Below are 17755 nucleotides of genomic sequence, written 5' to 3'. Positions count from 1 at the left end.
GATTTACGTCGTGATTTTGGAAAAAGTTGCAAGCGACTTTGGGAACGAAACTAAATTTTAGTATCGCTTTTCACCCATAGACCGATGGACAATTTGAGAGAATAATTCAGACACTTGAAGATATGCTTAGGTGTTGTGTTATTGAGTTTCAAGGTAGTTGGGAAAATTTTCTACCTTTGGTCGAATTCGCTTATAATAACAGTTATCAGTCCAGTTTAAAGATGGCAACTTATGAGGCGTTATACGGCCGAAAATGTTGAACTCCTTTGTATTGGATAGAGCTTAAGGAAAGTAAAATTTTTGGAGTTGATTTGATTAAGGAAACCGAGGATAAGGTTAAGGTGATACAAGATTGTTTGAAAGCAGTGCTGGATAGACAAAAATCATATGTGGATTTGAAAAGAAAAGAAATTGAGTATCAAGTGGGCGATAAGATATTCTTAAAGGTATCACCTTGGAAAAAGGTTTTGAGATTTGGTAGAAAAGTCAAATTAAGTCCTCGTTTTATTGGGCCATATGAGATTACCGAGAGAATAGGACCGGTTGCCTATCGCTTAGCTTTGCTAGTGGAGTTGGAGAAGATCCATGACGTGTTCCATGTATCCATGTTACGTCAATATAGCTCGGACCCCTCACATGTGATTACCCCAACCGAAGTTGAAATTCAACCATACATGACTTACGATGATGAACCAGTTAAGATTTTGGCCAAGGAAGTTAAGTAACTGAGGAACAAAAGTATTTCCCTTGTGAAAGTATTATGGCATAGACATGGGGTTGAAGAAGCCACTTGGGAACCAGGAGACACTATGAGAATCAATACTCGAACTTGTTTACTGGTAAGACTTTTGAGGACGAAAGTCCCTAAGAGGGGAGAAATGTAACATCCCAAAATAGGGTTTAGTCAGAGTAGTGGTTTCGAGACCACAAATCTAAAGTTAAAATATTTATTTTATGATCATTATGAGGTTTAGAATATGAATATATGCATGTGTTAAAGTTTCATGAAGAAATTCCAAGTATAAGGTGTCCAATTGGAAATTAGGGACCAAATTGAATAAGTTGTAAAATTTGTGTTCTAGAAGCAATTTGTATGAAATTTCTTTGGATTATTAATTAGGAGGTCTTAAAGAGCAATTTTCCCAATTTCTAAGTTTTTTGGATAAAAATGGGCTTGTATGGAAAAATTTGATCGAAAGGCATTAAGGGCATTTTGGTCATTTGGTTTATAAATGAAATAATATGGGAAAATAAGCCAAAAATCAGGTCATTTTCTCCATGTTGCTACCGAAAATTAGGGTTATCCATAGCTAGGGATTCCAAGCTTTCCAAGCTCAATAGTAAGTGCTCCCAAGCCCCATTTTTAACGTTCTTCGTATTTTTGAAATCCCGATAACTTGCTCTCTCTATTTCTACCCATATTTCATGCTAGGGTTCATGTTTAGAAATTTAACCATTCATCAGAAGCTTATGTTTTGATGATTTATAGAGAGATATGATAGTTTAAAGGATGGTAAACAACTTTTACTAAGTAGTTTTTCATGAAAAGTGCTTTAGGGACTATTTTATAAAAGTTATAGAAAAGGGTAGAAAAATATGAAACGAAGAAAAAATATGGGCTGTTATGAACATGAAAAATGTTCGATTAGGCTTGAGTAACCAAGAAATCCCATACATTGCATTATCCGAGCCTAAGGACTAAATTGTAAATTTATGAAAGTATAAGGGTAAAATAGTAATTTTACCCAAGTATGAATTTTGGGTTGTTTTGAGTAATTTATGTATTAAACGAGCTAAATTTGGTATTATAGATGAAGAGAATCGAGATACGGGCCTTGATCGAGGGAAGAACTAAGTTTACAAGAGTTAGGCTCGTTTTCTAATATTTTGTCCCGAGGTAAGTACATATGCAAATAAATACACTAACTATTATTATTAAATGATTTATTGATATTTGTATGCTTAATATGCTTATTTGGCTATGTTGATAATATAACATGTTTTGATGCCTTGCTATGTGAATATGAGATGTTGGCCATGTAAAGGAAACCAATTTTGCGAGTATGTTCGTTAAAGGTCTGAAAGTCTAAAATCCTGTTTGAGCCTTAGGAATAGTTGAGGATACAAGTGACATGTCGCTAGGATAGTCATGTGTTCCATGAGCTCAATTGATATGTGATACATGCTAGGGTCTGGGTGCTGAATAGTATACGGATACTCTTTAGCTCTACGAGTAGCCCCGTTGAGAGCGGCATGTGATTCTGTGATATGAAACACTTCAGTTCATATTTTTTCAGGTAGCCAAGGCTACGCTCAGGCACTTCGGTGCACTTTTTCCTCGTGTCCTATTAGTATTCCAAGTGTTCAACGGGTAACGTAATATGAATTTCGAAAGTGAAATTTAAGTAATCTATATGTGTGCAAGCTGGCATAGGTATGTACTAAAACTCTATGAGAAATTAGTGTATGATGATATCATGACAGGATATGTATTTGGATAAGCATGTACTTATGAATATGGAAAGGTAAATATGTATATATATATGACATGATGAAAGGCATGATAATGTGTAAATACGTATGCTTAGATTATCATTAATTGAAAAATGTAGATTATTTGTATGTGTACTTCCTAAGCTTTATAGCTTACTCTCCTTTCTTTTCCCTTCTTTTTAGATACGTCAAGCTACCTCGAAGGATTGGGGAACGTCGGAGCTCGAATCACACTATCTTCAAGAAATTTGGGTATTAAAAGGTTTAATTATTTTCGACATGGCATGTATAGGAAATTTGTTTATTTTGTGTATTGTGTCATGTTGAAGTGGCCAAATGTAATGGCTCATTAAGGCATTAATTCTTTTGTATATGGCCATGTGATTTGGTCCATATTAATGATTGGGATGTATCCCTAAGTTTACCATTGCATGCATGCTAAGATATATGTGTGTTCATAATATGCATTGTTTGGTGGATGACTATTTATTTACTTGTATATGGATGCATGATTTAATACCCATAATGGATTAATAATAAGGACTGTGGTAAACCATAAAATTGGTGTGGAATGACTTAAATATAAGGTTGTGTGTGTACTAATGGACTAGCATAGAAAGGTGTAACAGTAATGCTATAATGATGCATGCCTAAGTGTCCAACATAGATCATGGAACATGCTATTAAACATATGGGAGTGTATGATTGTATTAGGGTGACCAATGGCTTGGAGAACAACATCTAATTGGTCCACTCGGGAAGACACACGGGTGTGTGTCTAGACCGTGTGTGACACACAAACAGCCCTATGGGCGTGTCGTTAAACCGTGTGTCCCCTGCACCTTGAATTTCAGGTTAAAATATATGGTAGTAAACACACAGGTAGAGACACGGCCATGTGTCTCAACCGTGTGGAGGACATGGCCTATGGCCATTGGCATGTGCTTGGCCATGTGCTTCAAAATTGTATGATGATATCATAAACAGAATTCTCTCTAAAATCACACGGGCTACCACAAGGGCGTGTGCCAGGCCATGTGAGGGACACAGGCCAAGGACACGAACGTGTGCTCGGCCATGTGAAAACCCCTGTAGGTTCGAAATAGTAAATAAATCCAATAATTCAACACGGGTGTGGGACATGGGCATGTCCCCATGCACACGGGCGTGTGCAATGTCTCCACACGGGCGTGTGAGGCTTAAACCTCTTAGAGTTTTTGTAAGTTCTCGATTTAGTCCCGGTCTACAAATAATGTATTTTTTGGGCCTCATATGCCCATAATAGGGACAAATTGACTTTATTTGATTGGTTTTTTTAAAATTGGATGAAATTTTATGGCTCGATTTTGCATGTCTGTTTCTGTTTAAGTCTGATAATGGCTCACACCCTGTCTCGGTTTTGGGTACGGGTAAGGGATGCTACAGCTTCTGCTATAAAAAGCACTTAGCGTGCGAGACTATGATAGCTTCAGCTATGAAAGGCACTTAGTGTGCAAGATTACAATAGCTTCGGCTATGCTTTGGCACTTAGTGTGCGAGATATCGAGTATTCGACAATATCACGTAAAGGTATGAGTTTGATATGAATTTGTATAGGTATGTACATATAAAGCATGAAATCCAAATAGAAGAAGTTATGAACTTGTTTATAAACACTTGCGTAAGTATGAGGAGAGTTTGTTGGTCACTATGATATAGATATTAATTAGTTCGAATTGATGATTTGAATATTATGAACTGTTGAGTATATTTAATACGAACTTACTAAGCTATGAAGCTTACTGTGTGTTATTTGTCTATGTTTTATAGAGAATCAAAGCTAGATTTGACTTAGGGATCATCGAGAACATCATTTCACTATCAAACACCTAAGTTGGTACTTTTGAGGTATGTATATATGGTATATGGCTTGTATAGGCTAGTTAAGGTACTTTGGTTGTGAATATGGTCATGAAATTTTGGCTTACAAATGTTTATGTTTGGAATGGTATGTATAGTCATGAATGATGGCTTATTTTGGTATCTTTTGTTATAAATGTGGTCAAAGTTTCATAGTTGATAAATGGTTAAGTTTTGTGTTTGGTAAATGATCTTTATGGTAAAATTGAAGTAAAGAAATTGAGAAGTTATGTGCTTTTGAATAGATATTTATGATATAAGTTTTGGATAGTTATTTGGTATTGATCGAGTACTAAATTTAATTTAATTGCATATTGTATAAATGATGCAAGGAATGATGATTTTGGGCTACGTATTATATGATGAAATGGTGTCATTTGGTTGTTAGGTATGTATGAAAAAAAAGGGGTGGCAAATTGGCCTTTCAAATGGCTTATTTTTGTCAACATGGGCAGAGACACAGACGTGTGTCTCAGCCGTGTGCGACACACGGTCATGCTACACAGCCGTGTGTCCCCTAGGGTACCCTTTTGAATTAAGTTAGTATACCCTATAGTTTTGACATGACCTAGGCACATGGGCATGTCTATTGGCCATGTGTGTGGCACACGAGCTAGCACATGAGCGTGTGGCTGGCCATGTGGCCAAGTCCGTAACCTCCCTAATTTTCCCACGGCCATGGCACACGGGTGTGTCTTCGGCCGTGTGGTGCAAGTCAGTATGTATGCCTTGTTTTCACACGGCTTGTGACACGGGCATTTCTGGTAGCCATGTGAGGCACACGGCCTATTACACGGGTGTGTGACCTTGAAATTAAAGAAAATTTTCCAAGTTTCCCAAAGTTTTCAAATGTTATCGGTTTAGTCCCGAACCACTTCTAAGTATGCTTTAAGGTCTCGTAGAGCTTTAAAAGGGACATTGTGAATGTTTTTGAATGGATCTTGAGTATGAATGTATAAATGTATGTGAATGAGGTGTGTTATTTGGTAATGTCTCGTAACCCCATTCTGGAGACAGATATGGGTTAGGGGTGTTACAACCAATCTTTTCTGTTAGGGCGAACCACTCTCGCAAGGATACCTTTAACTTCACAATTCACCCTTTCAACTTGCCCACTTGATTGTGGATGATAGGTAGTAGCAATTTTATGTTTCACATCGTATTTTTCAAGTAACCACTTAAGCCATTTATTTACAAAGTAAGATCCTTCATCGCTAATTAAAGCTCTAGGAGTCCCAAACCGTGTAAAAACATGCTTATGTAGGAATCGCATGACTACCTTAGCATCATTTGTTGGGTATGCCTCAGCTTTAATCCACTTGGATACATAATCCACAACTACCAAAATATATTTGTTCCCATAAAAAGAAAGAAATGAGCCTAGAAAATCAATGTCCTATATGTCAAATAGTTTAACCTCAAAAATATTTGTCAAAGGCATCTCGTTCCTTCTTGATATGTTTTCAGTTCTTTGGCATCTATCATAGTTTTTCACATATTCATACATATCCTTAAACACTGTAGGGCAAAAAAATCTTGCTTATAAAATCTTCGTTGCAGTGCAGGAACCACCAAAGTGTCCTCGACTTAGAGATAAATGGCAGTGGTACAAAATCTCGTCAATATCATTTCCAGCTACACACTTCCTGATTATGTTATATGCACATTGTTTTAATAAAAACGAATCCTTCAAGAAATAATACCGACTGTCATGAAGAAATTTCCTCCTTTGTTGGTATGTCATTTCTCGTGGAATTATTCCATATGCTAAATAATTGGTAAAATCAGCAAACCAAGGTGTTTCATGAATTCAACTTACCTCAAAGATATGCTCAATAGGAAAATTCTCATTAATTGGAACAAGTGAAGAAGTTACCTCATTTTGTTCCAGCCTCAATAGATGATCAACTACTTGATTTTCAACACCTTTTCTATCTTGGATCTCAAGGTTAAATTCTTGGAGTAAATGTATCCAATGAATTAGCCTTGTTTTAACATCCTTCTTCATGAGTAAATACTTAATAGCCGCATGATCAGTAAATATTGTAACTTGGTACCTATAAGATGTGAACTTAACTTGTCAAAAGTAAAAACTATAGCAAATAGTTCTTTTTCAGTTACCTTATAATTGAGCTAGGCTCCTGTCCAAGTTCTGTTTCATAGTAGATAGGATGAAACACTTTGTTTCTTTTTTGACCCATCACAACTCAAACAGTGAAATCGCTTGAATCACACATCAACTTAAAAGGTGAGTTCCAATTAGGTGTAACAATTATTAGGGATTAGATTAATTGGCTTTTGAATTCCTCAAAAGCTTCTAAACATGCTTTATTAAAATAAAAATAAAAAATATCTTTTTCTAAAAGCATATACAAAGGTTTAGAAATATTTGAAAAATCTTTGATAAACCTACGATAAAAACCAGCATGGCCTAATAAACTTCTAAATCTTTTCACACTAACTAGAGGTGGTAATCTTTCAATTACATCCACCTTTTCTTTATCCACATTCCATTTTTGGAAATTTTATGTCCTAAGTCAATTCCCTCATTAACCATAAAAGGACATTTCTCCTAGTTAAGGACAATATTCGTCTCATCGCATCTTTTTAGTACCTTAGCCAAATTACTCAAACAAACATCATAAGTGTTACCAAAAATAGAAAAATCATCCATGAAAACCTCAATAAAATTTCAAACATATTAGTGAAAATTGCCATCATACATTGCTGAAATGTGGCAGGTGCATTACATAAGTTGATAGGCATTCGCCTAAAAGTAAATGTACCGTATAGGTAGGTAAAAGTAATTTTATGTTGGTCTTCTGGTGCTACAATTATTTGGTTGTATCCCAAATGTCCATCTAAAAAGTAGTAAAATCCATTACCTATCAGTCGATCTAACATCTGGTCCATAAAAGGCAATAAAAAATGATCCTTACGTGTGGCTTTGTTCAATTTTACATAGTCAATACAGATTCTCCATCCCGTGATAGTTCTCGTTGAAATTAACTCGTTATGTTCATTCTCAACAATTGTGATTCCACTATTCTTTGGTACACATTGTACTGGACTTACCCAAAGCTATCTAAGATGGGGTAGATAATTCCCGCATCTAATCATTTGATCACCTTCTTCCATACTACCTCTTTCACGATAGAATTAAGTCTCATTTTCCTATAGATTCTACCTTGCTCACCTTCCTCTAAAATAATCTTATGCATACAGAAGGAAGGGCTTATACCTTTTATGTCAACTATGGTCTAGCCAATTGCCTTTTTAAGTTTCTTTAAAATAGCAATCAATTGCTCCTCTTAGTTTTCTGTCAATTCTATTGAAACAATCACATGAAAAGTAGAATAGTTACCTAAACAAATGTATTTTAAATGGGAAAAAAGTACCTTTAGTTTAAGTTCCTCGATTGACAACTTGGGTTGTGTAAATTCCTGAACTTCCAACTCTAGCGGTTTGAATCACAATGGTTGAACATAACTCCACTGATTGGTTTCCATCAAAGCCATGTTTTCATTACCTTTTCCATCTTCCAATGGTTTAGACCCTAAAGTGTTCTCCAACGGGTCTTCTTCAAAATTGCTCTTGCATTCTATAGAAACTAAGGTTTCTAATTCCTCCATTACTAAACATTCCTCTGCCGAATCAGGAAATTTCATGGCCTTCAAAACATTAAATGTTACTTGGTCATCCTGAACTCTCATTGTGAGTTCTCTTTTTTGCACATCTATCAACATTCTTCTTGTGGTTAGGAAAGGTCTTCTTAGGATGATCAGGACTTCCTTATCTGCTTCAAATTCTAACACAATAAAGTCAATAGGAGAAATAAACTTATCAACTCTTACCAGAACATCATCCATCTTTCCCTCGGGATATGCTAAAGATCGATCTGCTATTTGAAGTGTCACAGTAGTGGGTCTTACTTCATCTATTCTCAACAGTTTGAAAATAGATTTGGGAATCAAGTTGATGTTTACTCCAAGGTCGTACAAAACTTTACCGTAGTATGATTCTTCGAGGTTACAGGGTACCGTAAAGCTTCCAAGGTCTTTCAATTTTGGAGGTAGCTTGTTCTGTAAGAATTCACTGCACTCCTTTGTCAAATCAACAGTCTCATACACACTAATCCTTTCTTATTGGACAAAATATCCTTCATAAACTTTACGTAGTTGGGCATCTATTCTAAAGCCTTCACCAACGGGATGTTGATGTGAGGTTATTTTAGAACATCCAAGAACTCTTTGAATTGTACCTCTTGTTTCTACTTATTCTTCTAAAGTCTTTGAGGATATGGAACTCTAGGTTGATACGGAAAACTTTTTGGAGGAGGTAAATATACAAAATAAGGTGTTAACTTCTCAAAATTCACTAGTTTAAGGTTTATCTCATCAGATTTCTCAGCATTTGATTTTTTTGGTGTAGGAACTTAAACTGTTGGTTGACTTTCCTCCTTTTCAGTAGGCTTATCTTCAATTACAACCTCCTTGGCTTCCAAAATCTTACAACTTCGTAATGCAACCACCTTTCAATTTTCCTTAGCCAAACTCTTTAGTTTTTCTGTATCACTCGACAAGGCTTCTTATGGTCTACTTCGAAGCTCAATAGCTAATTGACCCATCTGGTTCTCCAGATTTTTCAATGTTAATGCTTGACTTTGGATTAAAGTGTTATTTTTTGCCATGTATGCCTTCAACAAGTCCTCCAAACTATTTGATGACTTAGTTTAAGGTGGTTTTGGAGCTTGTTAACTAAACCCTTGAGATTAGTTAGGCCTATGTTGCATATGAGTGTTTGGTCCATTTCTTTGGTTACTTTAGTAAAAATTCAGATGATTCCGCCGTGATAGATTGTAAAAGTTGGACTGTGGTCCTTGTTCACTTCTATTTTGATACCAATTTCTTACATAATACACCGACTCAGGGTTCAAAGGGCAATTCTCGAAAGAATGACTAGCCCAACAATACACACAGGAAACAACATCATACTGACTTGGTAATTGAGATGGAAAATTATTAAAACCATTAGTGGTAAACTATTATAACATAGAGGAAATAGAAGATACCTGAGTAGAGAGTGAAGTCAGTGCGTCCACTTCATGCACTCCAACTACTCGTCTTTTAGAAATTTCTCGATTTGTCGGCCATTGGTAATTGTTGCTAGCAATCCTTTCGATGATCTTGTATGCCTCATTATAAGACCTAGACAAAATCGCTCCATTTACAAAAGCATCTACCATTAACCTTTTATGTGCATTGAGACTGTTATAAAACGTCTCCAATTTGATACAATGAAGAATACCATGATAAGGACACTTAAGAAGAAATTCTTTGAATCTTTCCTATGTCTTGTATAAGGACTCGTCATCCAATTGTTGGAAAGTAGTTATCTCATTTTGCAACTTTGCGTTCTTGCTCGGTGGAAAATACTTTACCAAAAACCTTTCTGCTAATCTTGCCATGTAGATATTGAACTTGGTGGCAATGAATTCAGCCATGCTTGTGCTCGATCTCGTAATGAGTATGGAAATAACTTCAAGGTGTAGTATGATAAGTGCGGTATTTTGTTTGATTGTTATTGATAAACTTTCTATTTGGTGGGATATATATTTATATCATAGATATTATTCTTCTTCTCAATATTTTGATAATGAATTTTAATTTTTTTATATTTTTCATAACTTTTATAATATTTTATTTTTTTAAAATTTATGACCTTTAGGGGCGTTTGTGGGAGAAGCGCCGCTAAAGGTTTTTTAGATAAACGCCGCAAACTTTAGCGGCGTTTTTTTAGATAAACGCCGCAAACGTTAGCGGTGTTTCCTATAGAGGCTTTTTTGTGGCGCTTGAAAAAACGCCGCTAAAAGTCAGTTTTGCTATAGTGGTTCTTGGATGAATTATGAAAGTTTAGTAGATGATTTATAAGCTTTGTCCTTGAATTTTGATGAAATAGAGCTATTTGGGATAATTTGTGAAAATAAGGTTTTGAAGGACTAATTTGTAAAGTAAATGTGTTATTTGGGCTTGTATGGAAGCCATGAATATTTGGCCAAGCTATAGTATTGATGAATTATGCATATTTGTGATTTTGTGAAAAATAGACTAAATTGTCAAAGTGTGATAATATAAGGGCTAAAATGCAAAGTGCCCTAAATATGTGTTCATGGATTATTTTGAATGAAATGAATGATTGAATGGTTGAATTTGAATTGTATTAGATCAAGAATAAAGAAAATCAGACTTAGATCGAGGGAAGTCCAAAGTAGTTGAATAGCCGACTCGTGTCCGTTTGAAATCTGGACGAGGTAAGTCAAAATACGATTACATGTTAAATTGAGTTAGTGTTACATATACTAGTTATATTCTGTATTGGACAGCCGTGAGAGCCTGATGAATGAATCTCGAATAAGTTCTGATAATATGCTAGTATTTGAAAAACTCTATATGATTCTAAAGAAACGTTGATATTGATCAAAGTTATCGTGTAAGACCGTGCCTTGGACACAGGTCTCGATTTGAGCTTTACGTGTAAGACCATGTCTGGGACATTGGCGTCGTATCTGATTATGTATAAGACCATGTCTGGGACATTGGCATCGTATTTGATTTCGTGTAAGACCCTGTCGGGGACAGAGGCATCGACACTGAATTACATGTAAGACCCCGTCTGAGACGTAGGCATTGTACTCCATTATGAGTATTTGTATCACTTCTGAACCATCTGATGGTAGAGTACGACATATGAGAATGTATATATATGAAATGTATAATCTTTATAGGTACGTTTGTATCGTACTGAATTTCTGAATACGGAAGACTCTATTGTTGTGAATTGACTATGAAATCTTGCTATTAACTTCCATTTATATGCTTTAATAGTTAGAATGATTGTATTTGGCTTACAAAGCTCTTTGTAGCTTACCCTGTGTGTTTACTGTCTGTTTTACAGTTATTGTAGATACTGAAGGCTCGGGGATAGTTGAGGATTGTCACCACACTATCGATCTCATTTTGGTACTTTTGAAAGTGTAAATACTTTTAAGTATGGCATGTATAGGCTAGAATATCCATGTATTAAGTTTTGAATTGTATATATGTTAAGCCATGAGAGTTGGCTAGAAAATGGTATGTTTCTGTTAAGTTTTGGTATGGTTTTGAATGGGTTGTTGAATGATGATGATATAGTTGTAATGAAGCATGTTTTGAGCATGAAATTGGAAAAAAATTTGTTGTATGAATGTTGCTTAGCATTGCTAGTAGGAATGACCCAAAAAGGGGTGGCAAATTGGCTTAAACCAAGCCTGCATTATGCCACACGGTCAGAGGCCACGGGCGTACCTGGTGGCCGTGTTAGTTTGGCAGTAACCTCTTAAAATTTGCACAGTTAGGGAACACGGGCATGCCTTATAGCCGTGGGCTTAAGTCAGTAGCTAGCTATGTATCACACGGTCATGGCACGTGGCCGTGTCTATTGGCCGTGCAAAAAAGTTAGTATATGACCTCTTTTTGACACGGTTGGATCACATGGGCATGGCTTATGCCCGTGTGAGTCACACGGCCTAGTCACATGTGCGTGTGGCTTTAACAGTTTTGAAATATTTGATTAAGTTCTAAAAATTCTGAATGAGTTAGGTTTAATCCCGATGTAACACCCCTTACCCGTTACCGTCGCCGGAACAGGATACAAGGTATTACCAGAACATAACATATACCAAGATAGAAATATGTCATCCCATTTGATAATGCATCGTATAACATATATCTTGAACAATATTAGCCAACTTTTATGGCTTGTACAAAGTAATCGGTCGAGTAATCTTGTAACTAATATTTTAAACCTAGACAAATATGACACATAACAAAATAATTTTTGCCTACTATACATGCCATAATTCAAAACATTTAGTTCAAATACCCCAAAGTATGATAGTGCGGGTAGATCTTCACGATCCTTGACTCTGAGCAAGTGGAGAACACTATAAGACAAAAGAGAGAAAACGAAGTAAGCTTATAGCTTAGTAAGTAGTATGTAAATACTAATTTAAGAATCTAACATGTTTACACAACAATTCAAGTATGTCTACTTTAACTTCACTACTTATTCCACTTGATTAAGCTGTCTCTGCTGTGTCATATTTACTAAATAAATCATAACTCGAGTTACAAAACTCGAAATTCATATCCGTAAAATTTCCTGAATCTAGACTCATAAAGCTTCTTGTTAAATTTTTTTATAATTTTGGTTCAGCAGATTAGTACAGTTTATTAGTTAAAGTTTCCCTGTTACACAGCTCGACTGGCCTGACCTCTGTCCACTACGAATTTAATTTCTCTCAGTACATAACTCAAAAACCCTGAAGTCTGTTGTATTTAAAACTAGTCTCAATAAGGAATTTAGGCATGTAAACTATATTTCTTAGTTTGCTTTGTACAATTTTAATGATTTTTCAAAGTGGAAACAGGGGATCACGTATTCATCCTGAGCAAGTCAGTTACAATTGTAAATATCTCAAAATATAGAATTCCTTTGCTTGCCCTGCTTCTTTTATATGAAAGTAGACTCATTAAGCTTTAATTTCACATCTCATTCAACCTCTAATTATATTCCTCCTATTTTTGGTGATTTTTCAAAATCACGTCACTGCTGCCATCTAAAACAGTTTTAATACTAATTTCACTCTTTCACACATTCTTTATGCTAACCTCATTTTATCGTATATATGTATATGCCACAATTCATTTTCACCACATTTCATTCACTATAAGTGTAGGTCCAAACCACAATGTCACCACAAAACCATCCCGTTGAACAATTCGGATCAATCCTCGATATTTAACGGTTTCAAAGACACACCCCACCATCATACTTCATTTAGTTCGGCTCTCTTGTACACATGGGGAACACTTAGTACCACTCATGCGACCTAGCCGATTTGTCTCGTAGCTCTCTTGTCTACATGGTGTCCTTCACTTGGAATCACGCATGCGACCTAGCTACATTTATCTTTCACGTAGCTCTCTTGTCTACATGGTGTCCTTCACTTGGAATCACGCATGCGACCTAGCTACATTTATCTTTCACGTAGCTCTCTTGTCTACATGGGATACATCTCGTATCACGCATGTGACCTAGCTACTACAGGGTGTCTCGTAGCTTTCTTGTACACATGATGTGCACTCAAGCATCATACATGTGACCTAGCTACGCCCTCTATTTCATTCGATCTCTCCGAATGTTCAACCGGATCTCTCTCTCATATTTATTTCCATTCTTCCAATAGTCAATTTATATTTTAACATCAGCTAGTATATTTATATAATAGGCTGAAATATAAGAATGTACATGAAATTATTGTAATATTTACATACAACTTACCTTGGTGCAAAATATGGAAATTTTGCAATTTAGTCCAAAACTTTTTCTTTCCCGCTCGAGGTCGGTTCAGCCTTTCTTGATCTATAATAACACATTTAGCTCATTTAATACTCATACTATTTATTTCAATCCAAAATCACATTGTAGAAAAATTACATTTTGCCCCTAACTTTTACAAAATTACAATTTTGCCCCTAGGCTCGGAATTTAATTTCAGCCCTTATTCTTATGTTTTATGATATGCTGAACATTTTCTCTTCTACAACAACATCAAATTCCCACTCTATCATATAGTTATGAACATTAGGTATTTTTACCGATTATGCTTGCTTTTACTGCTTTTCACTTAAAACCGAGTAGCACAAATTATTTAACACAATTTAAAACCTCATATTCTATCATAAAACATCAAAATACACAAATTTCACCTATGGGTATTTTTCCAAATATGAACCCTAGGTTAAATTATTACTAGCATAAGCTTAATCGAGCTTCCGGATTCCAAAACGTAAAGAACATTAAAAGCGGGCTTAGAATCACTTACTATGGAGCTTGAAAGTTGAAGAATCCTAGCTATGGAGAGAGTGAAGTTTCGCAGCAACTAAATGGGGAAGATGACTATTTTGTGTTATTTTTCCCATTTTATTTCATTTAATTTCAAAATGACCAAAATACCCTTACTACTAAACTTTCCAAAAATTCCTTCCATGTCCTAAATTTGTCCATGAACTTAAAATTGGTAGAATTGCTATTTAAGACCTCCTAATAAATATTTCAAAACAATTTCATACTAAAAATTTCTAGTATGCAAATTTTGCAACTTATTCGATTTAGTCCCTACTTTCAATTTAAACACTTTAGGCATAGAATTTCATCACGAAATTTTCACACAATCATGCAATCATATCATAAACCCCAAAATATTTATAAAACAATTATTTCTATCTCGAATTTGTGGTCACGAAACCACTATTCCGATTAGGCCCTAATTCGGGTTGTCACACCCGACCTTTCATAAATGTATGTTTTAGGCCTCGTAGACCATATTAAAGGTTGAATTGTGGATGAATAACTATGTATTGATATTATATGATATCAGTGATTCTGTATTGTTCTATCTGTCCGGTGATGCCCCTTACCTATTCCGGTGGCGGTTACGGGATAGGGGTGTTACATTTTATTGGTATCAGAGCCAGGTTTAGTCTATTCTAGAACTACCATAGTGTATGTGGGTCTAGCTATACATGCCATATATCTGAAACTGTGATTGTGTGATGAATCCTAACATTGAGATGTGCTTCTATATAGCAATGGATCCCAATAGAGCCGTAGCTGACGATGTTGAAAGTAATGCGCCTGCCCCCGTGCAAGGGACGGTGCAAGATGATTCACAACCGGCTATGAGTAGTCGTGATGGTGAGGCTAAGCAAGCCTTCTATCATATGATAAATGAATGGTTCACCCAATACATTAGAACCAATCCGACTGTACAACAATCTCCACCCCTGGTTAATCCTTCTCAAACTCCTGATATGCCACAAGTAAATCTGGTACAGTTGAGTAGACCACCGGTTGATAAGATTAGAAAGTATGGGGCTGAAGAGTTCTGAGCTACAATGAATGATGATGCTGAAAGAGCCGAATTCTGGTTAGAGAATATAATACAAGTGTTTGATGAAATGTCTCTAAATCTTGAGGAATGTGTTAAATGTGCTGTTTCACTTTTGAGAGATACGGCGTATTATTGGTGGAAAACTTTAATATCTGTGGTTCTGAGTGAACGAGTTACGTGGGATTTTTTTCAATTTGAATTTCGGAAGAAATATATTAGTCAAAGATTCATTGATCAGAAGCGTAAAGAGTTTCTCGAGCTTAAAGAGGGCCGTATGTCTGTTACTAAATACGAACGTGAATTTGTGAGATTGAGTTAGTATGCCCGTAATGTGTATCGAATGAAGCAATAATGTGCAAAAGGTTTGAAGATGGACTAAACGAAGATATCCGTCTGTTAGTTGGGATTTTGGAAATTAAAGAAATGGTAGTGCTCGTTGAGCGAGAATGTAAAGCTGAAGAATTAAGTAAAGAGAAAAGAAAAGTTGATTCTAAAGCTAGAGATGTTAGAAAGAGATCTTCAAGTAGATCATTTCAGTCTGGGTCAAAGAAATTTTGAGATGATTAGAACCGTTCAGATACTAACGTGGGACATTCGAATAGAGATTGAACTAGATCGTATTCGAACACCAGAGCTCCTGTTACATATGTTTCAAGTGTTGGAAATGTCTGATCTGAGAAACCTAAATGTAAACACTGTGGTAAAAGACATCTAAGAAATTGTAGATTGAATGACCGAACCTATTTTCGATGTGGATCTCTGGATCATTTTGTAAGAGATTGTTCTGAACCTGTTGAGCAAGAAAATGTACAGAATCAAAGATCGAGTAACACCTCAGCTAGAGGTAGACCTTCCAAAAATGCAAGAAATGTAAGTAGTGGTCAAAGAGCTACTAGAGATACTATTTTTAGATCTGAGGCCAGAGCACCTGTTAGAGCCTATGCTATTAGAGCTCGTGAGGAAGCTTTGTCACCAAACGTGATTACTGATACTTTCACTCTTCATGATACCTCTATGATTGCATTGATAGATCTTGGATCAACGCATTCTTATATCTGTATGAATTTAGTGCATAGTAAGAATTTTCCTGTAGAGTATACTGAATTCGTAATTAGAGTATCGAACCCCTTAGGTAAAAGTGTTTTGGTTGATAAAGTTTGCAAGAATTATCCGTTATTGATTCGAGATATCTATTTTCTTACTGATCTAATGCTTTTGCCTTTCAATGAATTTGATATAATTCTGGGAATGGTCTGGTTAACCTTGCACGATGCTATTGTGAATAGAAAACAAAAGGTCATTGGTCTAAGGTGTGAGAATGATGAGATAATTCGAATTGAGTTTAGTAACCTGAATGGACTACCAACTGTGATATCTGCAATGAAAGCATAGAAATATGTAAAGAAAGGTTGTGAACCTACTTAGCTTATGTGTAAGAATCAAAAATGAATGGTAAGAAAGTTGAATCAATGCTTGTTGTCTGTGAATTCTCTGATGTGTTTCCTGAAGAACTGTCAGGTTTGCCTTTGAATCCAGAAGTTGAGTTTGGCATTGAATTAGTACCTCGTACTACTCCGATTTCAATAGCTCCATATAGAATGGCTCCGACCGAATTAAAAGAACTAAAATCTCAGTTGCAAGAATTGACCAATCGAGGATTTGCTAGACCGAGTTTCTCACCTTGGGGTGCTCATATTCTATTTGTGAAAAAGAAAGATGGCACAATGAGAATGTGTATTGATTACCGTCAACTTAATAAAGTGACTGCAAAGAACAAATATCCTCTGCCTAGAATTGATGATTTATTCGACCAGCTGAAAGGTGCTACTGTGTTTTCTAATATAGATCTGAGATCAGGTTACTACTAGTTGTGAGTAAAGGATTCTCACATTCCGAAAACTACTTTTAGAACGAGGTAAGGGCATTACAAATTTTTAGTTATGCCTTTTGGATTAACGAATGCACCTGCTATTTTTATGGATATGATGAATAGAATTTTCAGACCGTATTTAGATCAATTTGTTGTTGTATTCATTGATGACATATTGATTTATTCACGAAATGAATCTGATCATGCTGAGCATTTGAGAATAGTGCTACAGACTCTGTGAGATAAACAATTATATGCAAAGTTCAGTAATGTGAGTTCTAGTTGAGAGAAGTTGGTTTTCTTGGTCATATCGTATCAGCCTCCTGTATCCAAGTTGATCCGAGTAAAATTTCAGCTATTCTGGACTGGAAACTCCTGAGGAATTTATCTGAAGTCCGTAGTTTTCTGGGACTTGCTAGTTACTATAGAAGATTCGTAAAGGCTTTTCAATGATTGCGACTCCACTGACTAAACTGCTTCAAAAAAATGTGAAGTTTGAG

General features: G+C 35.8%; 1 protein-coding gene and 1 non-coding gene across 2 annotated transcripts; one reads left to right on the top strand and one right to left on the bottom strand.

Moving 5' to 3' along the window:
* Window positions 1–7862: 7862 nt before the first annotated feature.
* Window positions 7863–9637, bottom strand: LOC108455302 (uncharacterized). Its single transcript, XM_017753882.1, has 2 exons — window positions 9464–9637; window positions 7863–8474 (listed from the first exon to the last, which is right to left on the bottom strand). Exons 1-2 carry the CDS (start codon window positions 9635–9637, stop codon window positions 7863–7865), a joined length of 786 nt encoding a protein of 261 aa, XP_017609371.1.
* Window positions 9638–9695: 58 nt separating this feature from the next.
* Window positions 9696–9801, top strand: LOC128294235 (small nucleolar RNA R71). The gene has a single exon (XR_008284549.1). It is a non-coding gene; the product is annotated as a small nucleolar RNA R71 (small nucleolar RNA).
* The last annotated feature ends 7954 nt before the right edge of the window (window positions 9802–17755 follow it).

The sequence above is a fragment of the Gossypium arboreum genome, chromosome 6, assembly GCF_025698485.1.
Source record: "Gossypium arboreum isolate Shixiya-1 chromosome 6, ASM2569848v2, whole genome shotgun sequence".
Classification (NCBI taxonomy): domain Eukaryota; kingdom Viridiplantae; phylum Streptophyta; class Magnoliopsida; order Malvales; family Malvaceae; genus Gossypium; species Gossypium arboreum.
This window is presented reverse-complemented; position numbering and strand designations above follow the sequence as displayed.

Coding starts and splice junctions, on each gene's coding strand:
- LOC108455302 (XM_017753882.1), bottom strand. CDS start 9,637: ATGGTAGATGCTTTTGTAAATGGAGCGATTTTGTCTAGGTCTTATAAT. Junction 8,475..9,463: donor TGACTTCACTCTCTACTCAG/GTATCTTCTATT, acceptor GAATTCTTACAG/AACAAGCTACCTCCAAAATT.